Below are 16,054 nucleotides of genomic sequence, written 5' to 3' on the forward strand. Positions count from 1 at the left end.
GTGTCAGAGGCACAGTCCTGCTTGGGACAGTCCTGCTTGGGACAGTCACATTGCCAGCAGTCATGGTAGATGGAAAGGTAAAGAGGAGGTTTGCCCAAGGTCCTGCAGACGCGTGCAGAGGCAGGAAGCCACTGTGTTCAGCTTACAGCTTCAGGGTGACACTGGAATGCCACACAGACCAGCTGTGAAATGATGGAAAACTACACAGAACTCCAACAAACCACAGTCAAAATACCCTGACAGTAACTGAAGGGTTCTTGGCTCATTTTCTTTATGCAGTCACTTTGTTTAACGATTATCTGAATGGCTTAGTTAAGATACCTGACAAATACCTTGGTCAAGTAGTTTTAGGGAGGATTCTGTACTTAGCTTCATATCCATGATTAGTTAATGGTCTTATTTTTAAAAGTACTGCAGAAAACATTGGTTTAAACCCATCAGTTCAGGAGTTTCTCTAGCCAAAAACTGTCATGCAGTCTACCAGGATCTACTGTATCTGTCACTTTTAACTGCACTTCTATATTTAATCAAAAGTCTAATCAAAACTAAATGCCTACATATATTCCAGCTACATAATTATCTTTTCTACTGCATGATGTAATACCTCAGTGAATCCTACACACACCCATAATATACATCCTGCAAGTTATGGATGAACACATGTTACTTCACTGCACAGATAATGAAACAAACTTAATTTTCCAAAATACTAAATTCTTTATAAAGTGCTGCATACTGAAATTACCTTATAGGGTGTACCAAACTGGTACATCACAAAGCATATGCTGGGCACTTTCTGCCACCATGTGATACAGAAGAGGGATAGCTGTTTTCATAGACTAAGCCTCTGAAAACTCCCTGCCAAGTTTACCTGACCTTGGGAGACCATATTTATTTGCAATTATAGAACAATAAAATGGATTTACTACAGAAACAAAAGTTTTAGGTACTCCTGAGTTAAAGTTACAATAATTTAAAATGAAAATAAGATTTATTTCAAGGACCTGCAAGTGTGAATCCAAAACAGAAAGCAAATGTAGAAGCCCCTTGTGCTCCAACACCTACAAATGTTCCCCTCAGAATATAAACACTAAGTGTAAACATTTAATAAACAGCTACATTAAATACCTTTGCTGAGTGTCACCTAAAATCCCAAAGTGCTACAGTTATTTATGGAGAGAAATGGTATCAGCTAGGAAGAGAAAAAATAATAAGGAAAATGGTAGCATAAATTCCTTTCCCTCATGGCAAAACTGTAGCTTAAATTTGGGAGATGAAAGGAGGACAGTGGCACTAACAAAAGTTTGGAAGCTGGCAATCACTGAAGAAGGGTAGAATAAAACTAGGGCAGGACAGGGAGTGCACACACACAGTACCAATAAGTAATTTTCTACTGAAAGTAGCACAGGCTGGATGACACCAGTCCCTGTAACAGGAGTTACAGAAATAAAAGGCACCAAAGTTGAGCAAAAGAGAAGAAAAGAGAAAGAAAAAGAGATAGCATGTATGTTACCAAAAGAACACTTCAACTCTTGGCAAGTGCTGCAAGCAACAATTCTCCTGTAGGCTCAACCCTTCTTTCCCCAAGTATTTTTCATTTAACTTCTGACAGCTGTCAAAACAGAATGTGATACTAGCAGGGCTCAAAATGCAGAAGAGAGAGCTGCTTCTTGAATATAATGATTTCCTAAACCCATGTTGTTCTTGAGTTTCCTCAATACCCACACTAACAGAAACATTTCATTTCCTGTGGCAATGTTCAGACTGGTACTTCTCAGATAGCTGTAGGTGAGCACATTTTTCAAGGAGATTTCTCAAATCTGAGCACTCACTAGGTGGCAGCTGTCTGCTTTTCACACATGGAAATAAGAGAGCACCCAGTCCTGTGAGATGTACAGAGCGCTCTTTTGTTCAACAACTTCTAATTTAATATATTTTAAAGAGTTTCAGATGAGGAAAGAATCAGGTCCTGTTACTAACATCACTTCTTGTATATCCCATATTATTAAGCTCCATCCAGATGTCCCTATACGAAGCTCAAAGGTTTCCATTTCACCAAAATGCCATTCAAGCTCTGAAGAGCACAAATTGCTGAATACTGCAAAGGTGAATGAATTGCTGAGTGGTGGAGGTGGGAGAGCCTGAGGTGTGTCACTGCTGACACAGGAAAATGTTATCATGGGAAATCTATTTCCTGGGGAATTTCTTCCCATTGAGCTGCTGATGGGAGCTAGGGACCGAGGGGGAACTCAGGCTTTTTGGGAGTTTTCCCTCGGGTGGGCTGGGAGAAGGGGCTGGGCACAGTTGCTGTCCCTCTCTCAGATGTTTTCAGAAGAGGACGATCCGAGCCGCTGCACTTGGGGAAGGGAATTTCACTGCTGCTGCCAGAGCTGCTGCTTCTGCCGTGGGGTGAGCCTCTGCTGGGGAGAACAGCCACTGAACCCGGACCTTATTAACACCCACCTCAGTAAAAGAGAGACCTACCCCCTTATTAACATTCACCTCACTAAAAGAGAGACTTATCCCTGTCTGCTCAGGTGCCCTGAGCTCAGTTCTCCCTGCCCTGCTGGGAGCCCCTAACCCCCATCCTGCCGGCCCAGCTTGCTGTTTCCAGAGTCCTGCAGGGGCACCAGCAACTGGCAGCCCCAGGGTTTGTGGATCAAAGCCTCTCCTCCATCCCTGCCCATCTCAGCCCAGCCGCCATGGCCGCATGCTCCCCCAGCCCGCACCACAGCGCCCCCTGCAGGTGTGGGGGAATCACTGCACCTTCCCTGCCCGCTGTGAGCCAGCAGCGCCCCTGCTGGCTGTGCCTGGAACTGCACCAGCAGGGAAAGCACCGCGGCCCAAAGTCTGGGAATGGGTTCGTGCTCTGTTTGTTGTTAATGCCAAAGATACTGTTGTTTGTTTGTTTGTTTTATTATACATACTAGTAAAGAATTGTTATTCCTATTCCCATATCTTTGCCTGAGATCCCCTTGATTTCATGATTCTGAATGCAGAGGGACGGGGGTTTACATTCTCCATTCCAAGCAAGGCTTTTTCTGCCTTCCCTAGCAGACACCTGTCTTGTAAACCAAGACAATCTCAACATGTGAGCCACTCACTGTTGTAGTAAAGAAAAAGAAGGTAAGAAAGAAAACCTCTTACAAAAGAAGTCCTCAAGATCCAAGCTATACAGGTATGGGGAAAAAGGAGAAGGGAGGAAAGTCACACAGTTCCTTCAATCTCTGTGGGCAATCCTATGTAGTCCTAAAGGATAGGATTTAATTAGAACAGTTACATCTGTGAAGATCTGTAGGTGATATGAGAATTGATAAGGGCATTTCTGGTAAATGTGTTCTCCCTCAGGCCTAGGAAAGAAGGGAAGTTAATGCAGTGTACTTCAATTACAAACCCAAAAGGGATCACTGTGATCCTCCAGTTCACAGGCTGGCCATATAATTTCTCCCAGAAACTGAAGACTGATTTTAAAAGAAAATACTAAAGACTTCTTAATGATGAGTTCCAGTAAATTGTTTTTGTTTTGTTTTGTTTTGTTTTGTTTTTTTTAATGCTTGTGACTGGCATTTTATAGCAAGGTTGAATTTGCCTGACTTCAGCTTCCAGTCCCTGGATCTTGTTATAGCTTTGTCAGCAACACCGAAGAGCCCTCCTCTTTCCCTGTATCAGATATCAGCTGGATCATGCTCAGCATCCATCAGCCCTTCATACTAGCAGGGCCCATCTGTATGAAAGTAAGTTTTTCAGCTCAACACAATATCACATTGCCTTTGAGAGAAAGACCATTATTCACGCTTTATTTTCACTTCACCCTTGTACTCAGAGATTGAAAACAAAAACTCAAAATGGATTTGGCACAATTCATATGTCACAGAGGCAAAGTGCTGGGAGCAGCAGCCAGAGCTTTCATTCTTGAAAACTTTAGAGGATTACACACAAAACATTAGCAATGGCTGATAAAATGAGTGCAATATGGGGTAATCATATTCTTCACCAGAATGAACAGATGCACACGGACTTCAATAAAGCTGTGTCTTTTTTTGCCAGCTGAGGACTGACTCCCTCCCTCTTCTTTTCTGATCAGTAAAAATAAGCCAAAAAAAAATTTCACCTTAAAATTACAGCAATGACTCTCCCTAAAATCCAGGTTGCCCCACTCACTCAAATACAAGTATTTGAAGCTTGGTTCATTTTTAGTTCCTTTCCCAATAAGCTCTTATTATCTTCAGCCTGGTCTAGGACCACTGTCAAAATAAACATGGTTTATTTTCTTCCAGGGAAGATTTCTTTCTTTTCTTCCTTCCCCTTGATGGGGCTACATAAAAAAGAAGTTACTCTTCATTGTACAAAGCCCAGGCAAGATGACCCAGAATATGTGAATCCCATGTTCACATACAATTTAGGCCTCTCTTTAGCATATCCCTGGAATATTAGCCTGTGAATGTACAGAAGGACATTGTGAAATGCAGGGCAGAACCCAAGAAGCAGCTCCAGCCCACATTTTCAGTCCTGCTACACTGTATGGAGCAGTCCAGGGAAGAAACCTTAATCTGATCAAAACCAATAGCAAAATTGAGCAGAACTTCAGCAAGGGCAGAACTGCAACGAGCCCCTGGAAACAAACCCTGGTCTCTCAGTTTACACAACACAACCCAGGAGTCACTCAGCAGTATTTCCACATGTGTTCAAATGGCACACACTCGATCAGGCATCTCCCAGGTGCTGTGTACCTGCCATGATTTGGTATTTCAGTTGTTAGTCATGGACAGCTAACCTAAGTGTAAAGGTGACATACAGCTAATAGAACTCCTGGGCAGTTTTTTTAAGAAGGCAAATCAATCTAATTTAGTTTTCTTCTCCTTCATCTTTGCTTGGTACTACAGAAATGGATGTTTTGCTGAGAAGGATGTTTGAGGGGGAATCTGCCAGCTCTGCTGTTTGTGGATGCCGGCATAAGGCAGTCAGGTGGGAGATCTTTATTAAAAATGTAATCAGTGTTTTGAACACTGGGTTGGTTTTACATGGCTTAGTTTTTTTGGTGAGGAGGGAAGAAGCCAGCAACAGAAGTGATTTTTCTGTGGGAAGCTGCCAGAACATTCCTGTATGCCTGACAGAACCAATAGCAGGCTGGCTCTGAAAACAGACATGGTGCTAAGCCAATTGATGTAGTTAGTAATGCCTCTGTGATGACACATTTAAGAAAGCAAAAGCGTGTACAATTCCTCCTTTTTCTTTTGAGGTGTAGGGAGGCGGCCACCAGAGGGGCCATCCTGCCACTGGGAGTGGCAGAACAACTTTGCCACAGACCAACCTCTTTCTTTTATAGTACACAGTGGCATCCCAAAACTTATTTATGTCTCTAGGAGTTGTTTTCGTTTCAAGAAATCTTCCAGAAGCCCTACTACTAAGGAAGTCAGGAGCAGTACCTAGGTTGGGTACACATGTGAAGAGAAGCAGCAACTACCAGTAGAAATGTGCTCATGAGAACTATGACATGAAATTTAAAAATGGGACTGTGTTTTTAACATTTGGGAACATGTGGAGACTCTGGCTGGGCTCACATGGTACCCAGTGAAGAATAAACACACAACAAGAAAACAGAGCTTGTGCCAAGGCAGCCCAGTGGCCACATTCAGACCCTACTGAATTACACACATTAAAGTGTCAGGCTTTGAAAAGACAGGTGTCTGCTAAGGAAGGCAGGAGCCTCTCCTGAAATGGAAAATGTAAAACCCTCCCTGTGAATTGTTATAATTTTGAAATTAAGGGGGCTCTCAGGCAAAGATATGGGAGTAGGAATAGCAGTTCTTTATTAGGGAAGAAAAATTAAAAAAAAACAAACAATGCAGTAATACAAAACAACACTGACAGAGTCAGAATATGACCTGATGCTCTGTTGGTCAGGGTGTTGGTAGCAGTCCAATTGAAACGGTGGCTGCAGCCCTCCTGGAGTGACAGCTGTGGTTCTGTTGGAGCAGGGATCCTGTAGAAGGGAGTAGTTTTCCTCTGAAGATCCAGTGGTGGTGTAGATAAGCCTGGTATTCCTCAGAATCCAGTGGGAAAGGGCTGCTCCTCTGGGAATCCAGTGGAAAAGGCTGCTGTGGTCTTCCAAATCTCAGATTATATCCAGTTAGGGAATGCTTGGCTCCTCCCTCTGGGCAGAGCTTCTTCCAAGGGAATGATGTAATTTAGTCAGTCATGCAGTGGGACTCAGTGGCCCATGAAGAGAAGATATCTCCCAGGAGGGAGGATGGGTTGTGGAAGATATAAAGAAAACTGCCCAATTAACAGAAGATAATTGCCCCATCAGATAGGAATAGAATACACACACCCATTTCTACGTTAAGACATAAAGTCACTGCAGAAGATAAAAACTAAGCAATATCTGACAGCAGAACTTGGCAGAGTTGACTGAAACATACATATTTCACCTAAGGCCCTGTGAGTACCTGTTTGTTTTCACCACTAACCTGTGTGATCCCTCCAATACAGACACTGCTGTGCTCTAAGCAGAAGTGTCATGAGCAAAGCCATCCCAAACTGTGCCTTCAACCAGCACTGGAAAGATAGGTCAGGGAGATAGCATTGTAATCTGATTTAACTGCCATTCAAAATGTCACAGTTTCTCCATTAATTTGAATGAGGATTGGACTAGGCCCAAATTACTGACAATAAAACAGGGTATTTATTTTATTATTCTTACCTTTTCATTTAAAATCTTCCTGTTGAAGAACAGAAAATCACATTTCACATGTACCTCCAGGTGGCTACAGTGCAACTTAGATTTTTCTGTAAACCAGTTCAAAATAAACAGAACATTTGCTCTGCAGCTGGATATTGGAACTCAACCTGACAGAATGCCACCCCCTCCTTAGAGCAGATGGTGCCATAAGGAAGAGGAATAGCTCCAGAGTACCACAGTGCTTAAGAAGAGGACCTCTAGGATTTTCTTCTTAGAGTGCAGTGGAGAGTCTGCAGTTTCAAAGCACTATCAGCTGGAGACTCCAAAGACCAAAGTAAGAAGAGAAAGGCTATCTGGAATTAGCTTCTCAAACATCACAGCTCACTTATTTGATGAAAGCAAATATACCTTCATATTAGGAAAAAAAAACAAACTGCAAAAAAAATCCCAAATGAAAAAGAAAAAAAAACCAAACAAAAACCCCCACAAATGTCTGCCAAAGAAGCTTGTTTTGGCAAATAATGAATGCCTAAAATATTGTTTGTATTGTGCAAAGAACTTGTAAGTAATGTTTGTTTGCTCACCACTTAATTAGCAGTTCTAAGTGATGGGATTTTGCTGCCATTTGTGAATGTGCAAATTTTGAAACTTCATTGCCCAGATGGAAAAGCTTCCAGGGGGTCATATCATAAACCCATTTAAATGAACAAAACAAATGACAAGTATCTGTACTAATGTGGAAAATGAGGGAGCTGTATGCATTATTTTATGTAACTCTTGTTAAATGCCTTGTTTTCTTTGTGTGGTGTGTTTTTGTTTGCACAGGGGTAAATCAAAAGAGACTGTCAAGATGAGGAGCACAAAAGTGTTAAATATATCAAACTGCTTTAGACATGATGAGGACTCAAAATGGACCAATCCCCTCTTTCTGTCCAGCCAGCATGGTAATATTTATGCCTACCTGTAACTCTAAAGGGAATCTGAATCCCAAAGAAATAATGACACTGACCAAAAGGAGAAATGCCAGGGAGCAGTTGGTGTGCTGCCAGGAATGCAGATACTGATTTGGATTTTTCCCAGTTATCTACGTGCACCTGAGACAAAAGTGTCATCTTTCCACCTTAGAGGAAAGGCACTCCCAGCTGATGATTCACATATCAGTAGGCTCCTAAAATGGCAGGAATCCCAAAAAGGCTCCACCCAGGCCTTCCACTCCTCCACATACCTGCAGAGAAGCAGCATATGCAGCCCAAAAGATTAGGTGAGTGCAATTGTACCTGCCACTGCACTTGCACCAGCTACAACTGGACTCACCTGCTTGAGTAAATGGACACAGCTGCTGGAGCACAGAAGTCTTTGCTGCTCTGGTTTTATTGACATAACTAGACTTGTCACAACTTCATTGTCACAACTAGACTTGGCAGAGATGGAGATTGAGGAAGGTTCCATCCCTTCCAGAACAAGATTGAGCAGTAGATAACATTGGAGTCTGGACACTGCTTTCATTCCCTGTGAAATACTCCAAATTCTTGGTAGAGGAGTGATGAATATGGTTCTGCTGCCCCAGTAATTTGCTGTTACATGGGCAAACAAAGTAAAGGTTTTAGCAGGTGCCAAACCCAGCTGGACTCAACTTGTTGTTATGCTTAGGAGATGGGGATTAGGTCCTGTTACAGGTCTTTCAGCTGCTCTTGAACATCATATATTTTCAGGAGCAATCTGCTCATCTTTGACACCCCAAAATGGCAGAAATCAAAATGTTACTAAGTTGTAAGAACAACTGAAAAGCAAAGTCTTGAACTTGATAAGAAAACTATAACCTCACTTTATGTTCACAACTCTGCCTTCCATAAAATGTAATTTAAAGAGAGAATTTAAGAACTTTGTATAGGAAATAGTTCTTCCTCCAAGTAAATTTAGCTCACAGATCTTCTACTAGATTCTGCCACTTAAAAGAAAAAAAAAAAAAAGAAAAAATAAAGGAACAATAGGAAGATTATATATCATCAACTTCAGCACTTTTCTAGTTTTCATATATGAGAAATAGAGCTCTAAGGGGCACAGTAGGAGAAATATATTTATACTTAATAATCATTAATGTGAACAGCAAACCATAGAATTGCAGCAAAACACCTGTTGAAAATGACACCCAAATGTTTTGAGAAAGAGGATTGAAATGGGGAATAAAGTGCATAGCTATAGAAACAGTGATTGGTGCTCAGAAAAGGAGACAGTTTGAAACATTTTAAAAAACAGTGAGTGCAACTCTCCTTTGACTCTTACTCAGAGAATCTTTTCTCAGTCTGGCACCTGGGTTAGCTGGGCCAAAACTTTGTATTGGGATAGAGAAGGCAAAAAAAGTCAATGAAACAGAACATGGGGTTAAATCTTGAACAGGAAGTTTAACACTTCAATCAGTTCTTTTAATTACAGAATTGCAGATTTTCACTTTGATTTGTGATTCAACTTTAAAGCATAAATTTACATTCCACCATACTTATTTTGCTCTTCCACAATGAATCTACATTACATTTTATAGCTTTTCATTGTGCTATTAGTACACTCCCAGAAGAATTATTTTTTCAATGGACTGAAGGAAAACACAACTCTGCAAAATCAGTGTGCTGATGCACCCAGGCCTGGGCACTAGACAGAAGCAGAGAATATGCACAAAATCACACAACCCCCTCTTTGAAAGTGTATTTTGTACCTGAGGTAGCACTGCTGGTCCTTGTCCTGCCAACCTCTGCAAGGAGCTGACCTGAGGAACCTTAATGGGCACTGCAGTGATAGTTCCCAAAGTCTGTTGGAAGAAAAACATTTGAACACAGCTTAAAACAATTGTAAAGCTTTCCCAGACAGAATCTCTCTGAGCCAGCAGATCCCTTCCAGCTCTTTTTGTCTTCCCAGCTGCCCTGGCTGAAGGCTCTCTAGGCACCAGACTGTTTTCAAAAAAAGATCTGAAATGCACCACAGTGATGTGTATTGGTACAATGATGCATTTCATGGTAGCCAGGGTCACAAAGAGATATTTGCTGTGCCTCAGGAAATAGTAAATACTGAATTATTAAAATGGAAAGCTGCCTATAAATCTACTACAGCACATTGCCACACAACATTCAGCTGACACCCATTTGGGCCAACACAGCATTTATTACTATCCATGCTCATTTTTGTTATTCACCCTTTTCTTAGTTGTATACCAAATTTATTCAAAGCTTATTTAAGATAGGATGGAATAAACAGATAGCTTATAAATTTATGATTGGGCCATATATGTAAAGAAGATAGCTAACTTTTCCCATTCAATGTCTTTCAACCCTGATTTCAATTCATAGAATCATGGAATGGCTTGGATTGGAAGGGACCTTAAAGATCACCCAATTTCATTCCCCAGCATAGGCAGGGGCACTTTCCACCAGACAAGGCTGCTCCAAGCCCCATCCAATATGGCCTTGGACATTTCCAGGGATGGGGAAGCCACAGTTTCTAACCAAAAGTTCAAACTTTGGTTAACTGGCCAATATTCTTAAGGCAAGGTTTTGCAACTTTCATCTAGCATTTTGTTATCACGGTTGGGATGACACAGAAATATAAGCAAGCATATGACTGTCATTGTAACAGCAAGAGACACTTAGTCACCAAACAGAAAATCTTACCAGGCTGTTAGAAATAGCTAATATGGAGAAAAATACAGATCCAACTGAATTTCTCTAAATTTGACTCTGCTCTAAATCAAGAGTTTGGATCAAAGCCAGCAAGATAAAATATGTTATTATTACCCCAATCTGGTAATGAAATTTGTCAGCAGAAAAGAAACTATAACATAATCAGCTCAAGAAGAGTGAAACTGTGTCATATCCATACTGATATGTTCTCCTCAGACCTCACCCACAGAGTGGCAAAACAGTCTATTTCATTCTGTCTCCAGTGTTTGATAAGAAATAACAAGTGTATTCAGGCAGAATATTGTTAATAAACTTCTCCTACAGCGTTTATATTTTTACCACTGCTACTCCTGTCAGAGACATTTGGGGGTGTGATGTTGCATATTCAGCAAAGATTAACATTTGAAGAAGATTTGCCTGATTAAAATAACAAGGAGAGCTGAACAGTTATAAACAGGCAAGAAAATTTTTCTTGAGTACTCGTGGATTACCAGTGCCCTGGATTATCCATGGAAAAATATACCCCATTAAAATTCTGTCTCAAGCCAAGAGAAGAGGGAAAGGAGGCAGAGAGAGCAGCATTTCCATCCATGGGTGATAAAACAAGTAAGTTACACCTTCCTTTAGAAATTAAGGATCTGGCAGCAGGGTGAGGAACAGAAGGGGGTATTTCTGCCACAGTTTCCTTATAGGGTGATAGATGGACTAAAAACAGGGGGAAGGATCTAACTGAACAATTTCATTGCCCTGTCTACCCTATCACAGCCTCACACATCAGCAAGAATAACATGATGAACTACTGCTGTCTGGGGAGAAGGAGAAATTGAGCTGCCACCTGCTGCATTGGGCATTTATTAGACTTATCACAACTTCCTGCTTAGTATTGGCACAAACTGTAATCAATTCAGCCCAGATTCAGATTTTTTAGGGTAAATACCAAAGTGAACTTTCCAACTCATGCTACAGAAAGCTTATCACAAGTAGGATCTATATTTCCCTACTGTCCCAAGTGAGATTTCTTTCTCCATACAGTGAAGTCCAAGGTCTACTTGGAAGTACCAGGGGCATCACTACTTCTCCTGGGCTGCACAGATACCCTCTACAGAAAGTTAAAAACAAAAAGTTCTGCCTTCTGGGAAGTTGTGCTTTAAAGGCTGCTGCCTCTGACCTTGCAAACACACATTCTAATATTCCTATTCCTACAGATACACAAGGATTTGCAAACTTTTCCAAACTGGACAACAAAATACATGGTGGTTGGCATGGTGGTGTTCAGTCCAAGGCTGGACTTGATGATCTTGGATGTCTTTTCCAACCTTAGTGATTCTGTGATGCCATTAAAATACAAAGAATGAAATTGGGAACTGATTATAAAGATAAGAGTTAAATTACTGAGATGTTAAGTAAGATAGAGTTATCAATTGTTAAGATGCACAAAAAACTCCATGTCTGAGCAAAAAAGCTCTTCTCTTGTATTACTTCAAACACCTCCAAGGAATAAAAAACCAAGCAAGCATCTAGAACAGAATGACTGTCTGTCCTATGAGGAAGGAGGCCATGTCAGCCCCTGGATGCACCACTGGGCCAATTATGGTTCAGGTTTCAAAACAGTGAATGATTGAGACAAAAGAAATGAGAGAACAAACAAGAAATGCCACAAAACAACTCTGCACTGTTTCCTCAGCTTCACTTGAAGGCAAAGTCAGGAGGAATCATCTGTAGGCAGCAGAGAAATGAACTACTGTCAGTTCTGTCACCTGCACTTTCAAAAATTTAATCAGATTTGTTTTCCTGAAGTAGCAGTTCTGCAGCAAACAAAAAAGTAGAAAACCAAATAACAGCACTCTTAAGTTATGGAATTTACAGTGACAAAGATGCAGCCTTTTGTTTACAAATGGTTTTATAGTAAGGATCTGTTATTCAATATTCAATATCTGTTATTCAAGGAAACAATCTCAGTATAGAAATCATATGGCCAAGGAAAAAAATCAGAACTTCAATTTCATGTTAATATTAGCACTACAGTATGTTCAGAGAGATATGTAAGAATCTATTTTATTTTTCTCTATTTACATTGTTTTGTTACTATTTCCCAGCTTGAGCAAAAAATAGCTCCAGCTATTCAAGAATTCAATGACCTCTGTAATTTTCCTGTAACACATTTCATCTCTTATGTCTGGGTACTTCGCCTAGGTCAGGATTATTGTCTCCCTTTTAGTGATTAAAAAAGTCTAGATTTAGAGGTAAAATGATAATGGTCAGGGCTAGACTGTTGTGCAAGTGGAAATTCCAGTGTCTAATCCATGTGACTGATTAACTTCATCTCATCCATGCATGGAGAACTCCAACCAAATGGCCTAATTTTTAGGCAGACCAGGATGTCTCCATGACAATGGGTGAAAGAAGTGAAGTATGAAATAGGGAATCCCAGTTGTGCTCTCTGCAATGAAGGAAGTGCAGGTGCCAGAATGGGTGGTTGGGCAGTTTGTCTCTGGATACAATCTACGCTGCTTTGTACTTATTCAAGCTGTACATAAACATAGGAAAATAAAACCACTTGCCTGGGAAATAAAAACATAAGTGTCTTTACTGGATGCCCTTGGCCCCAAAATGAGAACTGGACAAATTTCCCATGGCTCAAGCTATGACATGTCCTTCTCACACTCCCCTTCATACACCAGCTCAAGTTGGGCCCTCAGCTCAAGCCCATGGGCTTCAGAAAGTAACTAATCAAGATACCTCCCCAACAAAGAGAAAAATTAGCTTTTGTTCCTCCTGTTAGCAGAGCTACCTGTTTTTCATGCCCTGTCTGTCCAGGTCATGGTGATCCTGATGGAGCAAAGACTTGACACTCACTAATTCCACACCATCGCTTTTATCCATGGGGCCTTTCTCTTTTTTCCTTCTTCTTTTACAGTTTATTCAAAGAGCAAGGTTGTGCACATTCTTATAAACTCCTAATTAACACGCTGAAAAGACATTTTTCTGGCAATGCTTGACCTTTAAGCATTTTGTATGGATTTATTGATACAAGTAGAAACAATAATTTAAAAGACTATGAGTGCGGAATAGCAGCACTTTTGTAAAGATAAATGAATTTCTTATTTCTACATTTACAGCTCTAAGCATTTTAATGAAAAATGTCCATAAAAGTCAAAGATATTTCTGAATCTCTCCTTTGTCCAAAGCTACTTGGGCTTTTCTGGTGACCCCCTGAAACATCTATAATGTGAAGGGATGAGGGAAAGTGAAAAGCCAAATTTCAGTTCGCCTCAGGTTTGATTGTATGCACTTAAACCAGACTTACTACTTTATACAGTTGGGTTTTTTTCAAATAAGAATAAGTACATCACTCTGTATTTCCTACAGTCTAATTCACTAAACTTTACATCCAGAAGCATTTTGGCAGCTCATGATCTTTTACTAACTCTTACCTCAACCTCCAGCCCTGGACTGGGACAGAAAGCTCAACCACTTCATCCCTCAGTGCAGGAGTTACTGGATAATGAACACATGTGACTGGGACACAAGACATTTCCCAACTCCTGTCTCCAGCCACCTCCACAGGCAGAGAGGGATCTGGCATGTCAGGGACTTGGTTTGATTCAGCAATCCACAGATTCTCTCAGACAGGAATGCAGCAGGCCAGCAGTGGAGGGGACCTGCAATCCCTGTTGGGTAAATGTCATCCAGCACGTTCCAAAGAGTCACATTCAAATTGCAAAAAGAAGTGAAGGGATCCAAATGAAATCATCCTTTTCACTGGCCAGTTTATTCACTAAGATAATAGCAATAACTTAAAATAGGAAAACCAGCTCAAGTACCCAAACAAGAGGACACAGCTGCATTAAAAGACAAAAAAAAAAAAAAAAAAAAAAAAAAAGCAGTTCCTCCCATTCAACCAAAAAAAAAGAGAAAAATTTAAGATACATTGCCAAGTGCAATTAAAAAAGAAGATCACTTATCACCATCATTTCTATTAATGCCTTGCACTGTAACTACAGGAGTAACCAACAGGAGTTGGATTCAATGATCCTTGTGGGTCCCTTTCAACTCAGAATATTCTGTGAACCTCCCAAGATTCTCCTGCAATAAATCAACACCATCCCAGGATAAAGGCTCTCAAACACAACTGAGGTATAGAAGTGTGAGGAGAGTAGCAAGTGGAAGACATAAAAAGTGAAACAAAGAAGTATGGCATGGGCAGAGAATAAGAATTCAAAGGATGAAGTCTAGAGATGGTCAGAGGATAAAAGGATGCTGCAGTGGAAACAAAGATGAGACCTATTTTATCAGTGATCAAACTAAGGGCCATACATTCAGTTTCCAGTTCTTATGTTATGACTTAGTCAATGCCTGAGTTTTCAAATCTAGGACTATTTGTGATTTAAGCAAGCTTCTGCCTTTCAGTCCTGAATATACACACACACACACACAAACACACACACACATATATAAGTATCTAGATATTGTATCTCTGTTGAAAAATATTTGCATTTTACTCAGTTTGGGTAGATAGATTCGTCAAACTATTGCTATGTTCGCTTTGAATCATAAATTGCTTTCCCCCTTCCTTTAGCTGTAGTAACAAATGCTTAAGGACTTATTGCTACAATTCATTATCTGTACAAACTCATTGCAGAGCTTGTGTCCATGAGCAGTTTAAGATTACATCACAGATGTAAAGCTGTTAGGGAACATAACTGTTCTCCCACTCCAGAATTACACCAGGATAAGTAAAATCACTCCAGTCGATCACTGAAGAGAATCAGATTCAACCAGTAACAGAAGGTTAAAGACACATTCAGTTCTACAGCATGTTGCCAAAATAAGAGTTTAACTCAGGAACATATGGGTTTGCTGTATCTCAGCTGAACAGTTCAATTATTTGAGCTCAACTGACACTACATTGCTGGATTATTTGCAAATTATTTTATACTGACATCAATACTGCAGCAGAAAAACTGTGTTCCTACAATGAATTATGGAAATACTCATCTTCTTCTTTTTAAAGAACATATGCATCTTTTTAAGATCTAGGTCTTCTTCGTGTTGAACCTAAGCTATGAAAAAAAATCTTTTTGTCTGTTATGTGTTCAATATTGGCAACAACAGTTTTACAGAATGGATTTTTAATGTGCTAGTGACAGGGGAACAGATTGCTATGGCAACAGCAAAGACGAAAATTCTTAACCTGAATGGATCATTGCTGAAGTAATTGCAGGGGTTTTTTACCCATTCTTCATCCATTTTACAACTTGAATGCTGCATTCAACCTTAAGCTTGCTTTATATAAATGCCAAGCACTATGTGCAGCCTCCAAGTGGATTTGACCTAAAACTTGCCTAAACTTGACCTTCCCTCACAACTCCTGGATAACTGCTGTCCTCTAGTTCACCTGAACATCTGAATGCTATCATGTTTCCAGAGTCCACCAATAAAAGCAACAGGCTTTTGGACATAACTTTGATGCTCCTCTAAGACATGTTCAGATACATATTTTTTCTTTCCTTCTAGACTCAACTTGCATAAAAATCAGTGGAAATCATTTTTCATTCTCCAAAATCTGGTGAAATCACTGTGCATGGTATTTCCCATAAACTGATGGAATAAGGTATCAGTTTCACATTTCATTGTATTCTAAAGAGGCTGTTATTTCAGACACATATTTTGTATGAACAGTAATTTAATTGGAATTTCATAG

General features: G+C 40.3%; 1 protein-coding gene across 2 annotated transcripts in view; it reads right to left on the reverse strand.

The window, feature by feature from the left end:
- The window catches only part of PHF21B (PHD finger protein 21B), a 145,274-nt gene that overhangs the window by 25,921 nt on the left and 103,299 nt on the right, over positions 1-16,054 (reverse strand). For both annotated transcript variants that reach the window (XM_059847853.1, XM_059847852.1), the window contains one exon: positions 9,393-9,485. In XM_059847853.1, coding sequence (XP_059703836.1) covers positions 9,393-9,485 — 93 coding nt within the window. The remainder of the gene's footprint in view (positions 1-9,392; positions 9,486-16,054) is intronic.

Source organism: Haemorhous mexicanus, chromosome 5 (assembly GCF_027477595.1).
Source record: "Haemorhous mexicanus isolate bHaeMex1 chromosome 5, bHaeMex1.pri, whole genome shotgun sequence".
NCBI classification, from domain to species: Eukaryota; Metazoa; Chordata; class Aves; order Passeriformes; family Fringillidae; genus Haemorhous; species Haemorhous mexicanus.